Consider the following 27,450-nt stretch of genomic DNA (forward strand, 5'->3'; position numbering starts at 1 on the left):
TTTTCTACGCAGTTAATAACTGCAGCGGAATTAAATTTAAAGTTGCATGAATGGTCCGGGCGTTGGAGTGTTACGTATTTGGTGGTTCTTAGCGGTGGTATGGGCCTGATAAGCACATTTGATGTGTACTGTAGGCAGGAGTACACTGTGTCAAGGTGTGAGCTTTCCACCAGAGAAGAATTCTTTCTGATTTGGTGGGGAGTTTGGGGTGGCGAGCGGTTTGTTTTTACGCTCAACTCTCCCCAGTAGAGTATCTTAAAATTTGATGTGCAATTTGGCCACGCAAAGTTCTGTGCTCTTGGCCTGTCCAGGTAGGCAGTGGCAAAGGCAGGGTGACGCAGGGTGACTCTTGTTCTTCCTCTTCTGAAATTTCTTCCCGTGATAATCTTCTCTGGTCATTCCTCCTTTCTTATTCAGCATCACGGTTTTGCTGAAGGCACCTATCAAAACAGCTGGACGTTGAAGGCCTTTGAGAGATGCTATTCACCAACCCAATAGATCTGTATTTGTATTTGGTATTATGGGTTACTGATAAAACATATTGATTAAATCATTACAATTAAACTGAGCCGGAAGGCTGGTCAAACTGCAGGGCTTTTTACTCTCTGGAGCCCCTGGATGCAGTGCAAAAGTTCCTCCCGCTGTCACTGTGAAAGGATGACAAGTACCAAAAAGCAAACGCGAGAAAACTACTGCAAATGAGTTGTCCCACTTGGAACTTGACCTGTGCTAGTTGTGAATGCTGGCAGGGCGGTCAGGCTGGCCGGCTGCAGCAGCGTCCTGCAATACTGGCTTTGCCATCGGCAACCTTTTTTTCCGAAGGTTGACTTGCGCTTAGTGCGGGACCCTGGCTTACACTGCCTGTGTTTCACGCGCTCGTTGTTTTCATGCTGGCAGAAGATACTGGAACATGTTCTCAGGTAGAGTGCTTGTGACCTGAAATATAGTAGATTCCAATGCCCAGGCTTTAGAGCATGACCTTTCTCCACAGAAGTACAATTTGTGTAAATGGTATTATTTATAAGCGTTTCCCTTTAGTAACTTTGTGTTGCTCCCAGAGTCTGGTCTTCAGAACTAGCTGTAACCTCCTGTGCCGTAAGGAAAATAGGTTATTAGTGCACGCTGGAAGAAGCAACCATAAAACTTTGTTTGCGGGAGAACATGTGTGCTACAGTTAATGCAATAGGCTTTGTGTGCCCATTGAAGTGGCTGGCTGTACTGGTTTGTGGCGTAGGGTAAGGGTTCTGTTTGATGCCCGAGTTGGTCAGCATGTGTAACGCCCAGGAATGGCGAGCTACGTAGAATATCTTCCTTCTGAGACTCCATGGAGAAAGCAGTGCTATTTGAAGAGATGCTTGAACCTGTCTTGTCTTCCGGAGGCTTTTTCAATAACCCATAGAACTTGCAAAACGTAGTGAGCTAAAGTAGTTTGTATTTCCACGTGTGTGGAATATCTCTTATTTAGCCTCCTATTCAATCTTGTAAGTCACCTGAGCTTTTAAGTTCCCCCCCCAAAAATCTGTCTTGACATAGTGAAACGTGAACTGTCTGTGGAGCACCGATAGAGGTGTGGAAACTGAAAGGCCTCAAAGTTTTTGTAAAATAGTGCAGAGATGTGATAAGGACTGGCAATAGGAAGGAAAGGACTGGAATAAGGAATATGGGGATTTAAGTGTAGAAAAGAATCCGTGTTTTAAGGTGCTGTGTTATGTTCAGGTGATAAGTGTATGGAAAACTACTTTCCAGCTGATGAGCTATGAAAGTCTGTATCGCTTGTCATGTGGAAACATCAACAGTACATTTTCTGGAAGAGTTTGAGAGTGAAGGTAGTTAAGAATGTAGTATTCCTTAAAGTTCAAAATAAACACACAAGAAGTGAACGAGACACAAATGATGCCCGAAATCTACTAGAAGACAATTGGCAATAAATAATGAGGTACAAAATCAAGAGCAAGGACAAATGGAAACTCATACCTCTTACTGCAGTGCTAATTGAAATATGCTTTTTCTCACATCACATCTTACTAACCTGTCTGAGTAGACTTGAACTCGGTGTATTGTTTTTTTTTCCTGTTATTGACCTTATCAATACCCCTGTGTCACTTTTTGTTGGTGATCTCATAGGCATTCGAAAAGTAAAAGGATTCTCCTTTTGCTCTGCTGTGAGATCAAAAACTGTCCTGAGTGGCATTTTTTGAAGGAAAAGAGCTACAGGAGCTGTATAGGAGATTACTTGCGGCATACTGATGAAACTTCTGTCAATCTCAAAAAGCACATCTCAGTTATGGCTGACATGAGTCTGTTTTTGCATTTTTTTTCTTTATTTACAGTGAAGAATGCGAGACCTATCAGCTCAGGTAACGAGCAGTCTGCTGCAGTTTCCAGAGGTGACTACTCAGGCACTTGGGGAAGATGAGATAACCCTAGGTTCTGTGCTGAGCGGGAAGTTTTCTGGAGGTGAGCATTCTGCTTTAAATTTGGTCTCGGTCTGAAGTTCTTATTGCCTGGAGGTTACCTGAAGCACAGGGTCACAGTATCGACTGTGTCAGGCTGGTGCTGTTAAGATGCATCAGGTTTCGAGAGAACAGGAAGGAAGTTTTAACTATTACAAATGCTAATAGTAAACCCTTAAAACTAGTATAGTTAAACTTTGAAATTACAGCAACCTTCACCAGTCTTGTGCTATTAAAATAATTTAGTTAAGCATGCTGAGTCAGCGGGCCTTCCTCAATGTCGTGCTCACTCAATTTTTAATTAAATAAAAGGCAGTTTTCAAAAAAGTAACAGTGTTGTTTTGGGCCCTATTTATTTGTACCAGCTCAAGCTCTACGACCATCATAACACCACATGCCGAACTAGTTCTTCTTCTACAACGTTACAGAGGCGCGCCCCTCCCCCCCCCGCTTTTTCTTTTCCTAGTCTGAATACAAACAGCAAAGGAAGAGGATAACACTGTTAAGCGCTGCAGCCATATTTCCGACGTATTTAACAGGGTGCAGATGAGTACCCAGGGAGAGCTGCTGAAAGTGGCTAAGCAGATTAGGTAGTTGACTTCCTAGGTGATCCGCAAGTAGAGCTAGCTGGGTGCCTATCTGGTTGTCTAGGCTCTGTTAGACCAGGTGGAATCCATCTACCTGACTGAAAGTGCAGTAATTGAGTTAATACTTCCTCCGAGTTTGTTCAGTGAAACAAAATGTGTTAAATTCTTTCTGTCGTCAGCCCGTGTAAAAGATTAGATTTACTCACGCAGTGCCCATTTGACGATAATTTCTTGCTGCCGTCCAAATCCCTGCCCCAAGTAGGCGTGTGTCAAGTAAAATTAATAAACTAGAAATGAATTGGTTTAGATTTGTTATCTTTGAAGTGTGCTTTAAGACTCGTATTCCCGTGTGTATTTAGACGATTTCTAGCCAAAACAAGCCGAATATGGGATGAAGACTCTAAATCGATATGTTGTCATCTTCATCCCAAACAGTCAAAATCCTTCGGTGCGGGAATGACAAGTAGAAATGCAAAAGAATAAGGTTGTTGATATTGAGAGGTTGTGCTGGAGGATCTCCATGGGTGATTTTGAATAATTGACCACAACTAGGGAAGTCGGTCTTCCCTTTTGGGTACTTTTATTGAAGGAAAGGGGCAGTGGCTGTGATTTTTCAGTTGTTTTCAGTCTTGTATTGGAAATTTGCTTTAGTCAGCTTTCTTTTCTCTTACAGGGAGAAACGGCTTGGCATGGTTGGCGTGTGGTCCTCAACTGGAGGTAGTGAGCTCTGTGACGGGAGAGCGGCGCTCTGCTTACCGTTTCCGTGGAGTAAAGAAACAGCCTCCCACCATTCGTGTGGTAAAGGATTTTTCCTGGCAGAAGAGAACGGGACTGCTGGTTGGGTTGGAAGAAGCAGAGGGAAGTGTTCTCTGTCTGTACGACCTTGGAATATCGAGAGTGGTTAAAGCAGTTGTTCTCCCAGGAAGGGTACGTCCACTTTAATCGGAGGAACGAAGCTTTTGCGTTGTCAGGTGCTGCGTAATCCTGTTTCAGGAGAAGCTTTGGAGCGTCTCTTTGTAGGCGGTATTTTTTCTATCTTGCATTAGTGCAGACTGTCACTTCAGAGTATCCAGTCAAGAGAGCCCTGGTGCAGACTCTTGGGCTTAACGGTACCGTTATCTTTTGAGCTTACTGATCGTAAAACAAGTTTTCTGGGTTTATGGTAGAGCACATAGTTACCTAATTCTCCACTGCCACAAAAAGGCATTGAGAACTATCTTTTATTGGCCAGAGTGAAAAAGAAAAAAAACCCCCGCTGTTCCCAGTGTCTGTAACGTACATTTCGGAAATGCTTGGTTTCTATATACGTTAGAAATACTGTCTTTAAAATACCTGAAACTTCCGTAGTTGTGCTGTAAATGACTTAGACACATTCCCCTGAATCTCAGACTAGCAAGCAGGTGGCTTTAGAGCAGAACAGATTTTTATGTTGACTTAGGGTAGGAAAGAAGAGCCGTTAGGGAGTTACCTGACGGATTGTTGAAAGATTGACTTTCAACCTGCAGTCCTTGAATCTCTGCTTATTGAATATTGTGTTTGTGTAGATGGGAGAGGCTGGTGGAATGTTACTCATTTTTTTCTGTCTTCTATAAGCCAGGAAGTCCGATGATGTAATGTCCCCTAGTCTCATTATCTTAATGTGAACAAGAATCAGTGCAAGTTAATAGAACATCAAGATTCACTATATTGTTTTTTTCTTGATATAACTGGAAACAATGCTTTGCTTTTAAGTCTTGTGGTCCTCTGTATTTACTTTCTTGTTTCTGATGTGCTAATTCCGGCTTCACTTTTGAATGATTTCTGTTTAGCTTGTCAAACAGCTTAAATGCTAGCTTGCAGTTTTCCTGTAGGTAACTGCTATAGAACCCATAACTAATCACGGAGGACCCAGCGTGAGCACTCGGCACCTACATCAGAGTCTGCGATGGCTCTTTGGAGTGGCAGCAGTGGCTACAGATGTTGGTCATCTGCTTCTGGTGGACCTTTGTTTGGATGATTTCTCTTGCAGTCAGAATGAAATAGAAGCATCGGGTAAGCCTGCAGTTTTTAAACTTGAATTTGAGAGTAAGAAAACTTGTGTATAAACAATATGCATCCCACTTGGAAGACACTAGCGTGCAGGCATTTCTGACTGCTGGTTACAGATGGCGGTTTGACTTGGTATAGTCCTGACCTGATTAAAAATGGGAGTGGCTTAATACTCCTCCTAATGTTATAAATGCCCCCCTGCCACCAAGATCCGTATGTCACTATGATGCTTGCCAGTGAGGTGTAGGAATTTTACCACGTGAGTCAGTGCAGCTGCCTGAGAGGAAGTTGTGTCAGAGGCGCCCTATTTCTTGGGAATGTTCTTCTGCTTCTGTGAATTGACTTGGGGCAAATTTTAGGCTTGCTTGTTAAAATGAATCCGACTTGTCAAAAACCGTGCATTTGGATGACTGAAATCTCTAATTTGCATATTCGGATTGCATACGCTGTTTTGGCTATTACAAGAGTGGCTTCAGGAGTTGGTGTCGCTTCAGACAGCTTCATCATGAGGCCCAAACGCTTGATTTACAGAGTCCAGGAAGAATTTGTCTACGAAGGTTACGCTTTTACCTGGTTTTAAAATACGAGTGAGAACACCTGTCCGATCAGAGAGTTCTTCTGTTCTTTGGAAACATACAAAAGAAAGCGTTGCATAAATGGGTATTTTGCCTGGGCCGGTAGAATTGGATGAGACGTGTTGTCACGTCAGTGTTCAAAATGCAGCCTAAATGGCCTGACACATTAATTCATGGCGTGGTTTTGTGTGTGTAGGTCTAGAAGTTGTCACTAGAATTCCTGCTGAAGTTCCACAAAGAAGAGAAGCTGTGACCAGAGAAGGGAGACATCTCTGCTTTCAACTACAAAATCCTTCAGGAACAGCAATATCAACGCTGTACTACATAAGCAGAAGCAATCAGCTCGTTGTGGGTTTTTCAGATGGCTGCCTGTCACTGTGGAATATGAAAACTTTGAAGAGGGAGTAAGTAGGCCTTTACACCTGGCCATGCCCGGAGGTGCAGGGGTCTCAATTGTTTGCTTACGGAAGCATGTTCATGAAAGAGAACTTTTTTAGGGACTGAAATTTTGGGTATAGTCTTGGAATGTTTAGAAATCCTCTTCTGAAATAACTATGAAAAGTCATACGTGGATTAAGTGGACCGCCTTCTCCCCAGTGGACTAGGATTGTTTTCCTTCTTGTGCCTGTGGCTCGAGGGATTGTGGAAAGCATGCTTCTTTGGGTTACGTCAAGCAGTTTAGGATGCGATAGAGCTCATTTTTATAAGACGCTTTGTCCGATCAGTAGTGTTCAGTGAAGCCAGGAAATGTGTGTGTTTTGATGAACCAGATTTTAGGAATGATTTTTCAGAACCAGCTACTGCAATTAGGGCATACATTGAGAAGCTTACATATGTTAATAATGTGGGTTTGGTGATAATATTCTTTAAAGTGTCCAGGATGAAACTAGTGAGACACGAAAAATCAATAGCTGATCCGTGCCTGAAAAGATACTCTTTCCTACATGTCAGCCTTGTCCAAAACAGGGGACTGACCCATTCCGAGGCAACGTTGCGTGTGAATGAAAATTTGCTTGGAACACTTGGAGACGAGGATAAGGGGCATGTAAATCTAGAAGCAATAGAAAAATTAAGAGACGATTTTATATCTGCCAAAGGGCAATCACACGTGAAATATGTGACCAAATTCAGATAGGGATTGGCTTAAGCAAACCTGCAGTGACTCACCAGAAACTGTTGGATGCATAAATAGACAGTGGAGGACTAACTGGGTGGCAAGAATAGATTGTGAAGGTACACGTAAGGTTCAGAAGTCTGGAGGAAAAATGCTTTACGTAGCATCCGAGTAAAGAAATGAGCAAGTACTTGTGGTTTGGCACTGTCTTAAATTTGTTCAGAAGATAGGCTGCATTTTAAGTTCAATATTGAAGTCGGCTGGAACAGGAGGAACAGTCTTTTGCCTGGCAGCTGAAGTAATCATTTCTGTTCTTCCTCCCTAGGCGGAGGAGGATATAAACCCAGGTTATTGCATTTGATGGACAGTAATTTCCTCAGCTCTTGACTGTTGCATAAAAAGTAGTCGCTTCCCTGACTCACTTGTCTGAGATGGAAGTATGACCTTCTGTACTTTGAGGATAAGCATGGAAGGATAAGCTTTTTTCTCAGAAGATGCTTCTACCCTTCTACAAACAGTTAGGGCCCATCGTAGGCTCACAGGTTTTTATTTTTCTCTCTTTTCCCCTTTTCCTTTTTTTTTTTTCATTTTTTCTTTCTTTTTTTTTTTTTTTTTTTTTTTCCCCCAACCACGTAGGCACCACTCTCAGCTTGAAGGAGGAAGGATTCCTGTCTATGCTGTTACTTTTCAGGAGCCTGAGAATGATCCTCGCAATTGTTGCTACTTGTGGGCTGTTCAGTCTACACAAGACAGGTGAATAAAAAGTTACTATAAGCCACTGACTGCATTTAAATTTTTTTGTATCTTTGTTCACATACCGTTGATACATGTATATTTGTTTTGTTTATGTAGCTGTGCAGGAGATTCTCTCAGGTGTGGAAGGTGTTAAGCTTACACTGCAATTTTTACAGGATTTAACAGATGTGAAGAGGGACCTACTAGTGCCTACCTTCTGAAAGAAGGCAAAGCAACAGTGGCTGTATTTTTGTGCTTGCATTCTTAAACGATTTCCTTTGTTTCTTGAGGACTGCTTCACCATTTGTTTGGTACTCGCACCGTGGTATTAAAATACCATTAAAAGTACTTGGGGCTGCAGATCTCGAGCGCTAAACGTGCCAATATGACAGCTGGCTGCCCCTAAAGGAGGGAGGTGACAGTATTGCGGATTACCTTGTGCCAACTTGCGCCGTCTTTGGAGCCTTTGTGAGCCAGGTCAGCTCACCTGGCAGTGGCAGAGACCGATCACTGTTCAGCAGCAAAGTCAATGGTTTCCTGCTGGGCTAATGACCCGAATCAGTATGTGGAAGGGTGCAGTGTGTGTATGCAAGAGAGGGGCTGGAACTTTGATGGGGTGGGAAGGGAAGGGAAAGGAAGGGAAGGGAAGGGGAGAAAGATCTCTCTCTTTCAGCATCAGCAAGCTATTTAATCAGCTCAGCCGTTCACAGAGTGGCAGCCTTTTTAAGTTTGACTTTAAAGCAACAATTTGTAGTCCATACAACATATTAAAGCTTTCAAACTGTATGGTTAGCATTTGCCCCTGAAGCTGTTAGTGTCCAAATGTCCTCCTTTGTGTTGTAGCGGCTGCACGTGACCAGTTATCTGATGGTTTGGGAAGTGGTGTTTTACTTTTCAGCAAGAAAACATCAGTCTAGATCTAGTAAAATGATAACAAGGCCTCTAAAGCAGCTTTGTAATCAAATGTCATAATTTCTACCTTTTCCAGTGAAGGTGATGTCGTGAGTTTACATCTGTTGCAGTTAGCATTTGGTGACAGAAAACGCTTGGCCCCGGGACAAGTCATGTATGAGGTAAGGCGTGCACGTATGTGAAAAGATGAAAATAGTGATTTTGTCTATGTGAGTATCAGTTAAGTTGTCAGGGGTGGTTTTTACCATCAAAATTCAGAGGTGACCGAAAACCCAATCTTTTGCTGAGTCTTCTTGGGCATGTTTTATACTGCTGCATCTCTTGTAGTGCTCTAAGCACTTTGGCAGGTCGACAGGAGAAAGATGCTTTAATCGTTCTCCAGTTTCACTTTTGAACTTCTGCTTTGCTTTATCCTCTTTTAAAAAAAGTTATTTGTAGCTACAGTCTTAGCGGTGGCAAAGACAATACCTTGTACTGTGTGCTGCTTTGGAAGAAAACCCAGTCGTCGATATCCATTCCTTGCGTGGCTACTTTGTTCTGTCTCAACGCTTTAATGTTAAAATGGGGGACCTTTTACTATTTGTCAATGCTTTGTCTTGGCCATCTTATTTTCCTGAAAAAGGTGTGACGAGTGCCAGATTTCACCTCAGAGGGTTGAAATGTTTCAGCAGCTTTGAAAAATGGGTCTACTAAAATTTCCAGTTTTAAAAAAAGCACACAAAGTGATTAAATAATGTGGTTTGCGTTTGTGACCTGAGAAAGCTGTGGTGTCATTAGTGTAAGACTTTTAACCCTCTACAGACAGTGCAACCAGTAATACATTCACAGGCTTCTAAGAGGTGTCAGGCACCAGTCTCTGCCGTTGAGATATTTTACTCCCCTGCTGTTCCTGCGTTCCTGTGATGAGCGTTGTGCAAGGTTGAAACAGGAACCAATCTCACAAGGTAGTTGAAGAGAGAACTAAACAGCTGGACCTCTGGGGGGAAAAGTCAGGTTCTTCAGCTAGCTTCCAGATGAGCCACTCCCACATGTAGCTTCATACCAAGACTTGCTAACACCTACTGCCAACCCCCCACAAACAACTCCCACCCCCCGGAAAAAAACCCAGAAGAAGCATTAGTACAGGATCTGTGTTCTACAGAGGACACTTGGAGTGTCGGAATACTTCCCTGTAGTCACAGATTGGTCAGTACTACATGACTGTCTGCCTGCGTGACTGGCTGAGTCAAGTTTCTTGTCCGTCTTCCGTGGCAGAAAATTTAAGAGTTGTTCCCAATTGCCAGGCCAAATTGGAGTAAAGGAGGAGGAATCTACTGTTGACCCTTGTTCGTTGAAGAGAGTTCACAGAAGCTTGAAAGAAAGCTTGAAATCTAGTGCATCCAGCCATGGTCATGGAGCGCACCTTTACATTTGTCCTACATGATGCTTGCAGGTGGATAGAGTATACAGCCTCCACGTCCACATCAGAGTCTGACGAGTGCATCTCATTTGAAAACTGTCTTCAGATTTTACGGGTCAACAAAGTCATTATTTAACATCTTCCACGCAGTGGAGTTCCTTAACTTAGATTTGCTTGCCCCAGCGGAGAATTTAAAATACGCTGTTTTGCTTCAGAAGTTGTCTTAGGCAGGAGTCGTTTGATATCTTTTTTCCCTTCCCCTCAGCCCTAACTTTGGGGGGGGACTGGCTCTTCACAGATGAATAAAAGTTGAAATTTCTAGCGGTTAAAATTCGTCTCTAAGAGGTTGATGGAGCTGTAGTACTTTATCTGGCGAAAGGGTCTTTTGGCATGGTGGACCTGTTCAGGACATCTTTTATTATAAACTGTGTTTGGTGATTATTCCTTCTGTAATGAAAATGGGATTCTTTGCTTAGGCTTCATGCTAGTGTTTCAAAGAGATGGTTTAGATTTTTCCTATCTACTCTGCACATGTCTGTTACTTCCAAAGTTACTTGATAAAGTAGAATGAACTGTGCATACTTCAGAGCAAATTTTAGCTAGGGAAATGCTAAATTCTGAAAATGTGCAAAGCCCGTTACTATTTGACGCTTCATTCTCTTGCATGTCAGATGTAGTTTCTATTTGCCATCAGAAGTAAGCTCATGGGAAATATACGGTACAATATGCATATTATATTATACATATATACATTCTTTCGTATTTCGCTATAATGTATGTTTTTATCTCAAAATGACCTTTTCTCTCTCCTTTTATTTTTTCCCCAGGGTCTGGAATACTGTGTCGAAAGATACAGTTTAGGTCTCACAGGTGGAGTCTTTCCCTTGAGCGGGCAGGCCAGCGATATTAAATTACTTAGCTGTCAGACTGTAGAAAAACTTCCCAGACGTGTCGACGGAGAGGATAGCGTTAGTGCAGGTTTGTTCTAATGTCCCTGTTTGGTTATTCTAAAATAAGTAGTTTTGGAATCTAAGCAATGAATGCTGTTCTGTACCCCAGTCTGTGAGTCTTGAATACCTTTACAGACTAGCTTGTTGGGCTTATTTAAAAAGAAAAAATGGGTGCTTAAGTTATAGGGGACTTCTTTAACGGAAAAAATAAGTTGTATTTTATGCTTGCTGACATGCTATAGCGATGTATGGTGGGGTCACCTGCATGAAGCTTGTCAGTCGTTTTATTCCTCCAGCTGTCGTCTTTGAACAGTAAGATGATGCTCCCCATGGCTTAGGAGTGTTACCTGAATTTTTCTTTCCCTGTTCCAACCTATGTCTGCATCTGCATCTGCATCCAGCTGGTGGCCGGTCACAAGTGGTGTTCCCCAGGGCTCGGTATTGGGGCCAGTTCTGTTTAATATCTCCGTCAATGATCTGGACGAGGGGATTGAGTGCACCCTCAGTAAGTTTGCAGATGACACCAAGTTGGGTGGGAGTGTTGATCTGCTTGAGGGTCTACAGAGGCTCTGTGGAGGGATCTGGCCAGGCTGGCTCAATGGGCCAAGGCCAACTGTATGAGGTTCATCAAGGCTAAGCGCCAGGTCCTGCTCTTGGGTCACAAGAACCCCATGCAACACTACAGGCTTGGGAAAGAGTGGCTGGAAAGCTGCCTGGCTTTGGGCCCCTCGCTACAAGAAAGACATTGAGGTGCTGGAGCGCATCCAAAGAAGGGCAACAGAGCTGGTGAAGGGTCTGGAGAACAAGTCTTACGGGGGTGGCTGAGGGAACTGGGGTTGTTTAGCCTGGAGAAAAGGAGGCTGAGGGGAGACCTTACCGCTCCCCACAAGTACCTGAAAGGAGGCTGTAGCGAGGTGTAGTGTTGGTCTCTTCTCCCAGGTAGCAAGTGGTAGGACGAGAGGAAATGGCCTCAAGTTGCGCCTGGGGAGGTTCAGGTTGGATATTAGGAAAAATTTCTTCACTGACTGTGTTACGAAGCATTGGAACAGGCTGCCCGGGGTTGAGTCGCCATCCCTGGAGGTATTTAAAAGACAGGGAGACGTGGCGCTTAGGGCCGTGGTTTGGTGGTGGACTTGGCAGTTGGGTTTAGGGTTGGGCTCGATGAACACAAAGGTCTTTTCCAACCTAAGCAACTCTATGATTCTACGATCTGCCTGTCCATTTCTTCCTCTCTAAATCTAATAGGTTCCTACACCTGCAGGTTCTTAAAGCAATAGCTTTCCTTGTCCATATACACAGTTACAACTCTTACGATGTCTTTCATTATCTTGCAATAATTAAATGTCCGTCTCTGGGTTTACAAATTCACTTATGCTCTGACCATATTTCTGAGCCTGCTGCAGTGATAACTTCCATGGCCCTTTGTTTTGACTGCATTATTCACCTTCCCTCTCTTCTTACTGGCCTTTACTGATGTATGATGTTTACAAAGAAGACACTTGCATGATCTTTCTAGGCTACTTCTGTTTATCATCTTTGACTTAGTCCTGAAGCGGCAACTTGCATCTCTTTTGTGATGCCATCCTCTATCAACAGTGTGTCAAAATCTAACAAAAACACCGTTGGATTTTCTCCACTTGTGTCACGTTTCTGAGGAGAGTGCCTCCTAAAAGCTTGTTAAAAACAAACACACACCACCACTCCACCACAGCCGAAAAAAAAAAACCCAACCAAACCAAAATAAGAACAGCAAACCCCCTTTCTGTCTCCTTTTTATGAAGCATGAGGCATGGAGAAATACCTGTAATTTCTCTGATGGTTTCTAATTAGCTTTTATTCAGAATGTGTTCGAGTTAAGTTCTAGGCACACATGAGCTGCTGTTGGATGTGGGTTGAGGCTAGCAATGAAGCTGTCTTCTGAATTATGAAAATAATTGGTATCTTCAAAGGCACTTGCAGCAGCTACAAAACGGAAGCGGCACAGATGTTCACAATGAAACATAGTAAAGTGTGTGAGGATCCCTAAACGTAATGATGAATTCAGCAGAGAACAGAGAAACATTTTGCCAAACAAACAAACAAACTGTCGCCTTCTTCCTTACTCTGCTAGGGTAAATGATATACCACATCCTTTGCTTACATCTGGAGAATGCGTTCTCCCCAGAGAGGACAAACCATTCCACTTATTGAGAGAACTGGAGTATAACGTTGTGAATGTTTTATGTTAAAATCTTTATTCCAATTTCCCGTTTGTTGGGTTTGGGGTTTTTGTATTTATTTTGTGTGATAATTGTGTTCGTTCATTCTGAATGTGCTGGAAAGGAGCTATTCTTAAAACCTGTAATTGAGTCCAATCTGGAAATTAGTAGTGCCTGCTGAGTGATACAAGAAGAAGGGGCAGTATGACTGAAACCTGTCACAGAGATGTTTGCTATTCCGTAAATTTTTTTTGTTGTTCTCAGTGAGTGTTGTGCTTCGTGAGTGATATAACAGAATTAAGCCAAAATAGGAAGTGGTGTTTTAAACATATCAGCTATAGCGTTATTTTCTACAAACAAGAAACAATGTCTTGTCTTTTACAGTAATATCGCCTGACACCAGTGTATCACTCTTCAGCTGGCAAGTGAATACATGTGGTCAGGGAAAAGCATCTGCTTACTTGGGTGTATTTGACATTAATCGCTGGTATCATGCTCAAATGCCAGATTCACTAAGGTATATTTTTATTAAGTTGTTTTCAATATCCCTGCAAATCAATCATTTGAAAGTCGGTGTTTAGCTTATGCACTTGCTTGCTTTCAGGCCAGAAGAACTCCTTCATGATTGCCCCTATTTTGCGTTGTGGTCACTGGATGCTGTAATAAGCATGACTTCTCCAAACCCCATTTTGGATATTCTGGTACACGAGCGGAGTCTAAGTCGGGGAGTTGCTCTTTCTCATCCACCACCTGAGCAGTTTTTTCATCCAAGCTCCTACAATTTTGGTAGGTATTTCACTGCTTTTGGTAGTGATAAGCTTAAAGTGAGGTCAAATGCCATTTATTGGTTCTCCTGTTCATTGTTTGTCACTCAAAACCCATCCAAAACCAAAAAGCCCCAAACGCCCACAAGCCCAACCCTTGATTACGTTGTACTAGCAAGGTGTTTAATACTGTGACACATATCTGACAGTCTGCTGAGTTTTGGGGTTTGGTGCTTTTGTAATGTAGCCTGTGAAGTGGTGATGGTCATCAAATGAAATGAGGTTGAACTGAAGCTCAGAGCAGAGCACCTCGATAGCACTAGAGATAAAATTTCTACACGCAGTAATTATTTTCAAAAAAATAAGTTTGGAAGTGATCTGATGAAGAAAATGGGTACTCAGTGACAGCTTTCCGGATACTGCTATTTACAAAACGTAAACTGGTCATAAGCTAAGTGCGAGAGTATGGAAGGCTGTCAAACGTTCATTGTCTCTGCAGATGGTACGTGCTTGCTGAACTCCGGAGTTGTTCGTATGACTTGCATCGGCTTCCAGAAGGAGGTGATCTTTTACTGTATCTTTATTGAGAATGGCAAGAGATGAACCTTTCCTATGTTTTCTATTGCACTGCTTTCAGTGTCGGAGACCATTTTACGCCCATCCTGCCCATCCACACGCATGATTGCAATTGTGTCCTGCCAGTTTTATGCAAATGGTAACATTTTAGGTCCACTCTTGGGACTGTAAAACTACCACTGTCTCCTGTTGAAGCACGCTGAGGGATTGAATGTCTAGAGCGGAACACAACGTTGCTGTAGGAGCAAGAACAAAAATGTTGTGGAAGTTGGGGAAGGCTGTTACTTCTGCATTACCCATCAGTGGAACTGCCTCCATAGTCTTGAGTTAGGGTTTTGATGCCTGATTAACTTGAAAAAGGAGGGCAGAATGGAGAAAATGGAATGTTACTTAACTGTTTGAGAAGAAATGATTTTTTTTTTTCTCCCGCACTTGGCCGACTTAAAACTTCCAAGCCACTGCACAGCCTGTGACAAATAAATTTGAATTAAATTTCAGCTCACTAAGTGTTTCCAACATAAATCAACTTCTGCACAAACAAGCACAGAAAGGGTCTTCCAAAGTGTGATTTAAAGTTGTGTGCTAGCTTTAGCTTAGATAGAATATATTTTGTGTCAGTGTTCAGGGTAAAAAGAGGTCTGTGTATTGACAGAGAAGCTAGAGAATACTTAATTAAGCATTGCAAGGGCTGACCTTTTGTTTTACAGGATATTTTTTATAAACCGTAGCGGTTAGTTTGGCTGCCGTCTTTAAGACTCTACATGGTAGTGCTTACTGATGCAAGCTTTCTAACAGCTTAAGTGAACATTTGTATTATTTCTCTTAGCGATTATTCAGAACCTTAGTGACTGAATAATACTGCTGTCTTAATCCGTAGTTTTTGATTAATGTTTCAGGCCTTGAATTTTTTAAAGAAACGTGGTCCTTTAATAAGTGAAGCCATTCATGATAGCTACAACAGGTGTCTTGTAGCTGGCTTGCTGTCTCCAACATGCGTTGATGTCCAGCCATCCAGTTTGAGTCAGGTGAGTGCGTATCAGGGAATCAAGGGGGGAATACATCCATCTTGTCTGACAGGGCTGTAGAGGCTACAAGACATGATAATCTGATTTTCCTGTTATTTGCAAGTTGCGTTGAAATGCAGGTGTTGACTTGAGTTAGCAGAAGTTACAGTATTCTTCAATCCAAACTAGCGAGTTTGAGTGGGGGCAGCACTAAGAGATCTGCGTTGAGAGACCCATCTCTTAATTCCGTGCCACAGATACGCACAAGGAAGCGTGCAGGCAGTGCTGGTCATGCGCACCATAAAGCATCTTTCCCTCACAACAACCTTCACCCCATCGGTTTCTCAAAGCATTATGTTCAGTGCAGTAGCTGACTATGGGGGTGTCTCACTCGGATGCGAGCTGTTGCAAACATCAGCTTGCTGCACTAGACGTGATCACTTGCTTCCAAGGAATTGGGCTGTGGTAAACAATTACTCTCGTCAGCTCTGCCCGACAACTTCATCACCGCTCCCCCTCATCTTCCCTTCATCAGTAGGCTTTCCTGCAGCCTCTCAAAGCAGATCTTCACCTCTGTAGCCTCGTAGCCCAATTTACTCTGCTTAGACTGCCCCCTTGTTGCTGCAATGCCTGAATTGCCTTTATCTCATGACACCCACTATCTTCTCTCTGCTTTGTCCCACCATAGTGACTGCACCCCCCTCGTCACAGGTTTTCCATTTGCAGTGCACCAACCTTTCTCTCTCATCTGAAGAGTTTCATGAGAGACGGAGCCTTTGTGATGAACAGCCCCTCTTCACCCAGGCAGGATCTAAGCTAAACGATTAGCTAGCTAGTCGTCACACAGTGGAGCCATTAGTAGGAAGGGGAGAGCGGTCTTCTCACTGCCCTCATCTTCCTGTCTACTGGATCGTTCACCAGATTTGTGGAAATGCGTTAAGGCAAATAACACTTCTGCACAGTGTGGTAGCTAAAATAAGTTTCTTGGCAAGCTGCCCTAGCCCATAGACTGCTTATTTTGCAAGCCTGACGTAGACTCTTAAATGGGATGTTCTGATGTCAGCTCCGGTTTGGAAATAGCTTGGGCAATCAAGACGTGTTTTAATAACCTTTGCTGAATTGTGGCCATACCGTTGAGAGACTTGTTATGCATTTGAGCAGGGGTTTCTTTTGAAAGTTTGTAAGACAAATTTCAGAATTAGGGTCAAGAAGCTGGGTTTGGAGTTTTGTTTGCCACCGTAAGTAGTATCTGGTGTGTTTCCTTGTCTGAAACCCGTTTTCAGAAAAAGATGGACATATCATATGTGTATTCCAATGTGTAGAAATTGCTTTGAATGTAATGATTTTGCCTAGAAGGGAAAGCTACTTTTGAATGTGTTTAAAAAAAACACATTAAAAAAAAACAAACAAAGAAAAAAACAAAAAGACAAAAGTAAAATTTTGTGAAGGGTCATTTCACCTGAAAGAAGTATCACAACACCAGCTGAAATAAGCTGCTACTTAATAATCGCACGTCTGTGCATAGCTGTGCGTTATCCTTCTCAAGGATTACCACTGCATTATAATACAGTATTTGAGCAGCCTACAATTTAAACCTATTAGAATTTAAATGTTTCACGTCTTCTTCTGTCATTTTAGAAAATGATACAGTTTTGGGTGTCTGAACTGCTTCATGTCTTCAGAGTCTAGGAAGCTGCTTGACCTTAGCTTCCCTGTTTCCGTGCAAGCGTTGCACCGTTGTCTTTGCTCTGTCCCCTTCACGCATTCCTGATGGCAAACTTCTACGCGCAAAATGCGTGACGGGTATTAGCAGAGGACGTTACCGGAAATAGTTAATTGGAACTCGGTAAACTGAGACTATACTGCAGAGGCATGCAAATGAAGGTTAGAATCAGCCTTCAGTAAGTTGAAATGTTAGAGGAAAAGCTTAACGTGTTTCTCAGACCAACAAGCAGTGCAGCCTGTGGCTAGAGTTAAGAAAAGGAATGTGGAATTAGCTGCGTGTGTACTAGTGGACTGTGTGATGTCTGAATGAGTGTACAGTTAGAAACAAACGCTTGCTGTTGCTGGTTCAGATATTGAAAGCATGTAAGATTCTCAGTTTATTTTGTCGGTTACGTTTAGGAGGAGCAGTTAGAAGCGGTATTGTCAGCTGCTGTGCAGACAGGTTCTTTAGAACTGCTGACTGGATGCATTAAACATTGGGCATCTGAAGGTAATACTTCTTACGTTGTTCTTACGTTATATATTTTTCTAGTTTGCAATTGTCGATTCATTTCTTTTTTGTTTTCTTTTTTTAAAGCGCAGCCAAGTTCTGCTGCTAATTTACAGTTTGTTCTTGAGTGGACATGGAAGAAAGTGATCTATGCAAAAGATGAGTTTGACCAAATATGTGAGTACTAGTGTAGTCATTCTGCACACACAAAATGGTTCTTTCTGACTGAGCTTATTCAGGAATGTGGCGGTATATGGTACTGCACGGGGTTCTTTAAGCGTACTTTGAAACTCTGAAATTGCTCTGAAGGCTAATGATGTAATATTTATTCTTGAAAAGGTGTTCCGCTGTTTGATGGCTCTCGCAACTTTGTTGACCCGCAGACCTTACAGTCTCTTCAGCACTGCCAGTTGCTTTTGAGCAACCTTAGCACGGTCTTAACCTGTTTTCTAACAGAAGCACAAGAGCTTACTGAAAAAGGTTTGTAATCGTATCTATGAAATCTTTGGTATGTTTTACTAAGATTTGGAATTATGCTTGAGTTGTAAGTGTGGAAAGATGAGCTTCTGTTGGTTTTGATGATTGGAAGACAGCCAAATTTAGCTGGGAGAAGGGGCTGAAATCTGAGAAGTTGGGACTACCACTTAATATGCGTTGATTTCAGGGAAATAGTTGGTTGTGGAGTTCATGCAGGTGGGTAGGGGAGGCTACATTCAGCAAGAAGCTGTGTAAGCAGCTGGGTGGAGATTCCAGCAACCGGATGTGGTAGCGCTGCAAATGATTCCTTTTAATTCTTAGCTAGCAATTCATAATTGCATGCGAATGTTGTATTGCAAATTGCTAGAAAATACAAAGGAAGCACACATGAGTAACTTGTGAAGTAAGTTACTTGAGCTTCTGTAGCTTTTTACGTTATCACTTGTCCTTGGCATATTGAGGGGAAAAGAAGACTATCCCTTTGCTACGGTAAAAATCCCCGCTACGTGAAAAACAAATGTCTTATTCATGAGTGTATTTAATAGTTCCGGCTTTAGTTTTTTTTTCTTCTAACCTTTAGTGAATCTGGTTCTTTGTAGGGGTTGCTTTTTTGGTTTGGTGGTGAATGTGTTTTTTTTCTTCAAATAAGAAGGTGCCACAGAGTGAGAAATGCAAAGACCGCGATTTCTACCGCGTTACTTCTATACTTTCTATTTGGGATGATGAAGGGGGTTTTGTAAAAATGAAAGGAATTGGATAACAAAAATCATCTTATGCCTTTTTTTCAGGTTTTACAGACTTGACAAACAAGCAGGTGGTAACTGGCCTCCTTTCTTTGTATGCACGAGTGGTCATCTGGTTCTGTCGATCCAGTCTCCTTCCAGAGGGTTTAGGTAAGCATAAACTGTAACAGGGAGACTATCCAGTAAGTGATTCCGATGAACACATGCTTAGCCATGTTTTTGTAAATGTTTTGTCAGTGCTGAAGTTCTGTTGGTGAAACGGAGATTTTACTGTTTTTTTCAAATACATAGTGCAGAATAATGCAAGCAGTTTCTTTCCTGGACGATCCTTAGAAAGAGCAATAAGCCTCTGACTTGAAGGAGTTGCTTGTGTCCACAGCTTGAAAGACTTGGGATTTTAAACAAATTACTATTCCACCAGAGATAGTGGAATGCTTGTTTTTACAGCAAAGGCATTACCTGCGTGTTTGGAACTTTTTATTCATTGCTTGAGGAAAAAAGACACCTCGGCAATACTTCTTTATTTGGGTGGATTATAAAGTCTATTGTCAGCCTTCATTGTCTCACAGATGCTCACATGACATGTTTAAGAAACCATTCCCTTTGAGAATTGTCCTTTCTGTAGTGAGCTTCTGCTTGCAGTACGTGTTCTGAATGCTACCTCAATTGTAAACTTGAAATGGCACTTGAGAGAAGAAGGAGTTGAGTCTTGTGTCTTACCGCTCCGTTAGCAAAGGCAGAAAGAGGATTGGCTTCTTTCAAAGTTGGAGGCTTGCCTGTGCTTCTTGAGGCTTAGCTCGTATGATCTTCTGTCTTTTTAGTCAAACGTTTTAGTTTCAAAATGTGATATTGCTGCTTTAACTTGCTTTTACTTTATTGCCTGTAGATGATGATGCGCGTTTGGGTAGACCTTTCTACAATTACCCTCTGATTCAGAGCTACTACACTGGTCATCGACAGAAACTTGAGCGTTTATCAAGGTAAGCCTTACAGGAGAACTCGAGAACACTTCCACTGCGAAATCAGAAGTGGCAGTGAGTGGCTTTGCTACCAACAGCTGGTATTTGCTCTGCTTAATGCAGTTGCCGGCAATCCTCTTCACTTCAGTGATGCATGCGTTCTCTTGAACACGGAGGTTACTTTCCTGTGTTACAATATTTGTATATACCTCTGCTTAGTACCGTTTGTTGGCATCATCGTTTCTTGGTAGCGTACTTAATCCAGCGGCCAATCTGTATCATTTGGTACTACTGAAAAAGGTCATGTGTTCAGGATAGGGTCAGCGATCTCCCGTTCAGCAAAGCACGGTGTTCGCAGAACAGGTGTTTTGGACAGAGAAGAAAGCAAGTTTTAAACCCCAAACAAACCTCATCTCGTTTATTGACTAGCGAGCAAGGGTAATAACTGTATTGGCCTAAATCACAAGTACATTTGTGTGATTTGATGAGATAGTCAGAGTTCGATGTAGTTGGCACACCTAGCACTCTACTGGCTGTTGGATAAAAGTCACTTGCTGAACGTGAACTCTCTTTGCTGCACTAGCTCACTAGCATATAGGTGATATGCCTTGGATTAGACGAGAATAGATTTTTCTTTGGAAATTGTGCTGAAAACTAAATAAAGAGCTAACGAAGCTTAGGCTATGGCACCGCAAACAAGAACAGGATGCTGCAAGATGAGTTAAGGTGCAAGCTGCGGTGTAGTGGCTATTGACTTCAAAGTTCATCTTACTTAGCTTACTTCTCAAGTAACTTACATACCGGCTCAGGTGTTCCTTAGAAGCATACAACCTCCAGTGTGCTCTTTCTGCTTCTTATTACGGGGAAATTAAAGGGTAGTGTCACAGTCAGCCAAAGATTGCGATGGACTTGTGAAGAAAGCAGTTTTTAAAGGTTCACCCATCCATGGTTGTAATGGTCTGTGCATAGAAACATAATGGGTATGTGCATAGAAACATAAATGCTGCTTAAGATGACACTAAACTTCACCTGTATGCTCAGCTTTCTGAAAACAACTTTTTTCAGTAACAAAAGTGAGATGCTGAGAACAAAATCTGAACTTTCCGTGGTGGTGTCTTCTCACAGCTGTGTATTGGGACACTCCAACGGGAGGCATTAGACTTGCGTTAAAGAATAGTCCTGGTATTTTGATACTGTTCCCTTTCCTCTGTTAGACAGTAGGAGAGTGGTTATTTCTGGCACATAAAAAACTTTGTTCACACTTCCTTTGTACTACAAGTAAGACAGCAAAAGAGAGAACCTGAAAACGAAAAGGTCCCTTAGCAGGGGAGCTTTCCAGGATGTCTGTTTGGAACTCCTCTAATAATTCAGTATGATCTAACAGACGTCTTTCATCTGACTCAGACATTTCTTTCATGTGCGTTTCAAGTCATAATCATGCCTTTGTGTGTTTGTCACTTTCTTTGCCTCATGGGAGCTTTTTTTTGTTTGGTTTGACTGGAGGAGATCTGTTACACTGAGAGGCTGGCATTAGCGTTTGACTCTCCAAATCCTTGCTACCTTTTGTTCCAGAGGAAAATGGGATTCTGACTGCTTGATGATTGATGGAATGGTTTCCCAGTTAGGAGACCAAGTTGAGAAGCTGTGGCGGAGAGATGAAGGAGGAACTGGGAAATACCCACCTGCTAGTTTACACGTGAGTGTTATGTTCACTGAAAACAGCCACGAACCCCCCAAAGCCCCACCCAAAAGCCAATGATTCATGAAAGACAGGAGTTTTTAAAAAACTCTTGATTTTTCATTTTCAGGCACTGCTGGATCTCTATTTGCTAGAAGGCATTGAAGAAAGCTACAAACATGCAATTGTATCCTTTCTCGTTATTTTTACTACACCTTCAGCACACGCACATAAATGTTCTTAAATGTTTGTCACCTGCGCGTTTAATAACGTTTTTGAATTTATGCTTCCAACACAGTGCAAGTGAAAACATTTAGTTTAGAATGAAGTTGTGGACAGGAGCATTGCTTTATTTCTTTGTACTGTGGATTCTTTATGATTTTTTTTTTTTAATGTTTTGTTGCAAAGTCTTTTCTGACATGCGAAAACAGGTTTACTGAGAAATGTTAAAGATAAAAATCTCCCTTGGTTTTTCTCAAAACTTAGCACAGTTTTTAATTATTTAAAGCACCCGTATCTGTAGCAAACGGCTGCTTACTAGGATGATGCAGTAATACGTGCTGCTTGAGAGCAGAAGGATTTCTAACCGGTACCTGATTTTTGCCCAATTCATCCGTCTTCCAGCCCAGATAGCAGTGCTTGCTTTTGTTCTGTTAGACGTGCAGGCACACCGAATAAGAAGGAGAGAGAAGAGAAAAGTCATTGGGCAGAAACTTAATTTTTAAGCTGCTGAAATATACAGAATTACTTTTTGTTGTTTGCTGCCTAACCCGAGAGGGGAGCCTAGAGAGCAAGGGGTTTAAAAACGGTTGTACCCCAGAGCTGCCTTATTAGAATATGTCCCTAAAAACAGATGTCAGAAAGAGAAAATGACACTACCGATGAGTGATCCGCATACTGTTTTAAATCCCGTGTCAATCATTCAGTGCTACGTTGTCTTGTAAGGACACCTTCATTTACATTGTTCTATGTACTCTGGAAATGAGGAAAAAAACCACTGGTAGAATTTGTTTGCTTTAATAATTAAGCATTGGATGTTCAGGTGTTTTGAATGTCCAGCTGGTAGCTCCAGTGACTAAAGAGGGAGCCTGAGTTTGTAACAACGGAAGTATTTAAGTATCTAAAGTTAACCTTTCTGAATGCCTTACAGAAATCAAAGAGTATTTCTTTCTGGCTACTTATTCAGAATGCAGTTTTGTGGTTAGGACCTGACCGTCCTCAGGTTATAATAGCTCCAAATGGCAAGACTAATACGGCAGTATTTTCTGCTTCCTACCACTTGTATATTCTGATTTCACTGTGTTTTTCAAAACGTGATGTGATAAATGTTTGGTCTTCCAAATTGATTAGCCTTAACTAGATACTTGATGTCAGACAATTTACTTGCTGCTAGATATCATGCATTCCTTTCCGAATAAAACAGAGACTTCAGTCGACTCCTTCCCAACTGCCTTTGCTATCCCTTGGGGACTTGTTAAGCTTGTTGAAGGTTTTTGGCTTCTAGATCACAATGATTACGAAGTAAGTACGTTACAGTTCAGTTAGACATCCCTTACAGTCCAAAGCTGTAATCTGTAAAATGATTTTAAAAAATCGGTGCTTAGCTACTAACAGGTGCTACCACATTAGAAGCCCTTTTGTCATACTGCTACGACATCTTCAGCAATAAGTTATAATCTGAAATTTTCTTTTAGCCACTTTGACGGGAAATTGATTAAAACAAAGAAGAAATCAACTTTAATAATGCTTGATATTTGAATTTTCAAAGCCATCCATTTAGGTTGTTTTCAGCAGACCGATGGAGCGCTTTCTCAAAGACAGTGTTTTAGGTACTTTAAATATTAAAACTATGATCATAGCAGCAAGGTTTGAGGCAGAAGACTGCAGAAGTGACTGTTCAACCTAATTCACGTTCTTTCTGATGCTGAAGGTTGTTCTTTGCCTGTCACGAAGTTAATATAGCTGTTTGTCTGGGAGAATAGCTTATTATTTAGTAATGTATTTATAAAAAGTGGTGTTTGTAGACAGAGATTTGGTTACTCTGGAAAAGTGTGAATTACTCCTTTTAAAACACTCGCTTTGTTCTGTACGGCTAACTGGATTTTTTTTTTTTTTGCAAATACTTGAGAATTTTTATCTATAGTAGTTAGTCATCTAAGTTTATTTAACACACGTCCACCCTTACTTAAGATACTTTTGAATGTTCTTGTGGCGTGCGTGCATGTGCATATCATAATACACCTGACCTCTAACCTCTACAGAATTCACTGGCCCTGCTCTTTCATCCAGCTACAATCAAAACTGTGTCATGGCAGCACAGGAGAATTATTCAATCCCTGATGTGCCAAGGAGAGCGTAGGCGAGCCCTCAGATACATACAGATGATGAAGCCAGCAATGTCAAGCAGCAGTGAAGTGCGGCTTTTCCTCACTGTGTTGTTGTCCAATAGGTAAAGAAACCTATCCCACCGTTTTGGCATTCAAATATTGTGAAGGGTGGAGAACAAATAATACGAATCACCATGCCCTAAATTCCCTTTAAACTCTGAATACAGTCGTTTGGGGGCATCTTTTTGGTTATTCTGTTAATATTCCTTTACATCTCAAAAAATTTAATTACAGGTGCGTGGTGGAGGCTTGGGGTCTGTTGCAGCAACATGCCACCAGGTTAAACATCAAAGAGCTGTTAAAACATGTGTATGAAATCTGTCAGGAGATGGGACTAATGGAAGACTTACTGCAGCTACCTTTCACAGGCACTGAACAAGTAAGTGTGGACACGAAAAAAATCGTAATGGTCTCTTTGAAAAGAGAAGAGGCAGAATCATGACAGATTTTTGAAATGTGTTATTTCTCATAGGAGTGTTTGGAGAAGATTTTACAGAGCAATGCTGCTGTTCGGAATCTTAGATTTCCTTTAGACCACCATGTGCAGCGTGCCAACTATATCCCAGCGCTGCAGTCGAATCGTTCAATGAATGTTAATCTTACGGTAAGCATGAAAGTTCTGTCAAGTGTGCAGGTTTCTGTTAGGTGTTACTAACCATTTTTGGTAGTAAATAAAATAAAAATCAACGCTTTGTTTTTTATTACTATCCTGGTTTCAGCTGGGATGTAGTTAACTGTCTTCCTAGTAGCTGGTACAGTGCTATGTTTTGAGTTCAGTATGTGAAGAATGTTGATAACACTGATGTTTTCAGTTGTTGCTCAGTAGTGTTTAGACTAGAGTCAAGGATTTTTCAGCTTCTCATGCCCAGCCAGGGCACCTGACCCAAACTGGCCAACAGTGTATTCCATACGATGGGACGTCCCATCTAGTTTAGGAACTGGGAAGTGGGGGGGCAGGGATTCGCCGCTTGGGGACTGGCTGGGTGTCGGTCGGCGGGTGGTGAGTAATTGCCCTGCGCATCATTTGTACATTTCAATCCTTTTATTACTACTGTTGTCATTTGATTAGTGTTATCATTATCATTATTAGTCTCTTCTTTTCTGTTCTATTAAATCGTTCTTATCTCAACCCAGGAGTTTTACTTCTTTTCCTGATTGTCTCCCCCATCCCACTGGATGGGGGGGGAGTGAGTGAGCGGCTGCGTGGTGCTTAGTTGCTGGCTGGGGTTAAACCACGACAATACCATTCTTTGAAATACTAGGAATAAGTTTCTACACTTTCCGTTACAGCTGAACCTGAAAGTTGAACAAAGTATTTCACTACTCCAAAGCTACTGTGTGAAGTTATAAACTAAGTGTTGCAGACCATTGTTGACTCCACTTAAAATAGTTTGTTTGCATCTAAGGAATAATGGTTTAGATTGCTGAACGCTGTTTGTGTCACTCCTTTCTGTGGCATGAAGAGTATGTTGTATGTCACCTCTTGAATCTTGCACACAACTTTATTTTTCTAGCTGAGAGCAGTCTGGATGCCAATCCGCAGGTAAAATCTGTGTGCTGGTTCGGTTTTCTTTTTATTTCCTCCGGTTATAGCATGAGCTCTGCGATTCCACAACTTCTGTTTTACCCCTTTGATGACAGAAATTCTTATCTAACTTCTGTTTCTCAAAACAGCCAGATTAAATTTTGCGTTTTGCGAACTTCTGTTATGAATCTGTGATACATTTTCTGTTTTCCGGAACCATAGTTTTCCAGTGGATCGCACTTATAAGGTGGTCTTGGAAGGTTTAGGTCCTGCATTTGAAAACATTCATTCGGCCAGAAGGTGTGTGTAGGTAGCCTTTTCTTACTCGTTTTAATATTCACATCGTTGCGTCCACTGTAATTTGCAGTTGCCCTGAATATTCAGTCATCTCGGACATTGGTGTTTCAGGAAAAACAAGGGAAAGCCTGCTATTTCGTAAGCCATTTGAAAATTGCGGGTGAGGACAAGCGTATCGGAGTAAGGTTCTGCCGAGTGCCAGAATTGTTTCAGCTTGAAGTTGTAGGTTCTGTTCTTGTCGTAGTCTGCCTTGCCCTTTGCTGAAATTACCAGGTGGAACTGGTGTGTGCCGAGGAGTAGAACTTGCTGCTCCTCTGTGCAGTGGCAGTATTTTACAGTATCTGTGGAGGAAATGTATTCACTAATTAGAAATAGCAGAGATAGTTGTGTGCAATGAACTTCTTGTAATCAGTTACCTTCTTGCTTTATGCTTTTTGTTCATCAGAATGATCGTGAGCCTGGCTTGAGAGAGAGAGCAGTTGCCAGGAATTCTACATTGCACCAATGTGGCAAGATCCTTCCTAGAGTTCATAGGAAACTGGCCAGAGAGAGAGCCAAGCCTTACCACTTGCCTTCATCGGTCTCAAGAGAAGGTAATTTCTTAGAGGAGGGAAATACAATGGACAACTGACCACGACTTTGATCACGCAAGGCTGATATTTTTTCCCCTCTTGCTTTACAGTCGCAAGAGCAAAGCCGTTATCAACAGTAACAAAAGTTTTGGCCACAGCTGCTTCTGGTTTTCCTGCGTTTACTCCTCGGTCTATTCTCAGATCCAGCCTTGGCACTACACCCCTAGCAACTCCTTCTGCATCTCCAGGACGATCTCTACCTCCTCCTCTACGAGCAAAGGAGCGCAGAGTATCTTTCAGGGAAGAGAACTTGAATGCAAAATGGACTGTTCGGGTATGCTGGCCTGTAGTTAGTGATCTTTATAGTTAAAGGCTTTACAGACTGTGATTTGATTTAGGTTTTTTTCAAGTTTTCCAAAACTCCTTATATTGAGAACTGGAGTAGCAAATCAGAACGGCAGACTTGAATTTGGTCAAAAAAGGTTATGTTAGACCTGTAACATCACCTGCCTGCAGGAACATATTCATAACAAATACCAGCGACCTTGGTGGTTTTTACTCCAGCATCACTAGGCGCTGTGATTGTTCCAAATTGCATGTGTGCAGCTTCCCGCTATACCTTTTGAAATGGTGGTATGGCAGGAAGGTAAGGAATACAGATTGAGTCAGTTGTTTGGGTTCGTTAAGCTTTGTGAATGAAACACCTCTGAAAGCAACAGAAGTCATGAGCCGCATTTACTTTCAGTCTCTCTTTTTGCAAGGCCTGGGTTTCCTTAAGTTATGGTAAAAATAGGCTGCCGATGAAGAGAGCTGTATGGCTGTCTCTTCTCTAGCCCTAAAGTTCTTGGTTTTGCTTCTTGCCTTGCACCAGCGATAGCATTCGTATAGTTGTCAAATGAAGTCTGTCCACCTGGAAGTTGCCCCCTTCTGCTCCTCCTTTTGTTCTGTCAGGTGGCTTCCCTGATTCAGCTCGTCATGCAGTTGCCAAAGTAGTGTACCAAACGGACGGGGGCATGTGCTAGTATCTACCTGTAGGAGCTTTCCGTACCTGTACTAACAAATTGTCTTCACCTGTTTTTATCGTAGCTGTTATTGCCTGTTATAAAGAGCTACTCAACTGTAAGAAGAGGCTCTCTCTCCTGTAGGAAGTTCTTAGTAATAGTGCAGTGTGGCCGGATTAATTTACTTGTTCCACGCCACAGGCATAGTGAACGCTACAATATGTTAGTAGTGCATACAAGCTGAAAAGGCAAGCATAAAAAAAGAGAAATCTTGGAGTTACGATTTTAGGTACGCAAAGCT

At 42.0% G+C, this 27,450-nt stretch overlaps 1 protein-coding gene across 1 annotated transcript in view; it reads left to right on the top strand.

Annotated features, from left to right (window-relative positions):
• Positions 1-2,309: 2,309 nt before the first annotated feature.
• Positions 2,310-27,450, top strand: part of LOC138684364 (protein ELYS-like) — a 35,510-nt gene continuing 10,369 nt past the window's right edge. Inside the window, exons 1-24 of the mRNA XM_069778049.1 lie at positions 2,310-2,457; positions 3,714-3,967; positions 4,891-5,071; positions 5,840-6,047; positions 7,394-7,510; positions 8,481-8,565; positions 10,631-10,781; positions 13,336-13,468; positions 13,556-13,737; positions 14,215-14,276; positions 15,188-15,316; positions 17,420-17,510; positions 17,598-17,687; positions 17,850-17,990; positions 18,776-18,880; positions 19,617-19,710; positions 21,262-21,385; positions 21,498-21,554; positions 22,742-22,888; positions 23,629-23,816; positions 23,989-24,133; positions 24,227-24,358; positions 26,022-26,169; positions 26,259-26,482. Coding sequence (XP_069634150.1) covers positions 2,337-2,457; positions 3,714-3,967; positions 4,891-5,071; positions 5,840-6,047; positions 7,394-7,510; positions 8,481-8,565; positions 10,631-10,781; positions 13,336-13,468; positions 13,556-13,737; positions 14,215-14,276; positions 15,188-15,316; positions 17,420-17,510; positions 17,598-17,687; positions 17,850-17,990; positions 18,776-18,880; positions 19,617-19,710; positions 21,262-21,385; positions 21,498-21,554; positions 22,742-22,888; positions 23,629-23,816; positions 23,989-24,133; positions 24,227-24,358; positions 26,022-26,169; positions 26,259-26,482 — 3,309 coding nt within the window. The 5' untranslated portion in view covers positions 2,310-2,336. The remainder of the gene's footprint in view (positions 2,458-3,713; positions 3,968-4,890; positions 5,072-5,839; positions 6,048-7,393; positions 7,511-8,480; positions 8,566-10,630; positions 10,782-13,335; positions 13,469-13,555; positions 13,738-14,214; positions 14,277-15,187; positions 15,317-17,419; positions 17,511-17,597; positions 17,688-17,849; positions 17,991-18,775; positions 18,881-19,616; positions 19,711-21,261; positions 21,386-21,497; positions 21,555-22,741; positions 22,889-23,628; positions 23,817-23,988; positions 24,134-24,226; positions 24,359-26,021; positions 26,170-26,258; positions 26,483-27,450) is intronic.

This window comes from Haliaeetus albicilla, unplaced genomic scaffold (genome assembly GCF_947461875.1).
Source record: "Haliaeetus albicilla unplaced genomic scaffold, bHalAlb1.1 scaffold_130, whole genome shotgun sequence".
Lineage (NCBI taxonomy): Eukaryota > Metazoa > Chordata > Aves > Accipitriformes > Accipitridae > Haliaeetus > Haliaeetus albicilla.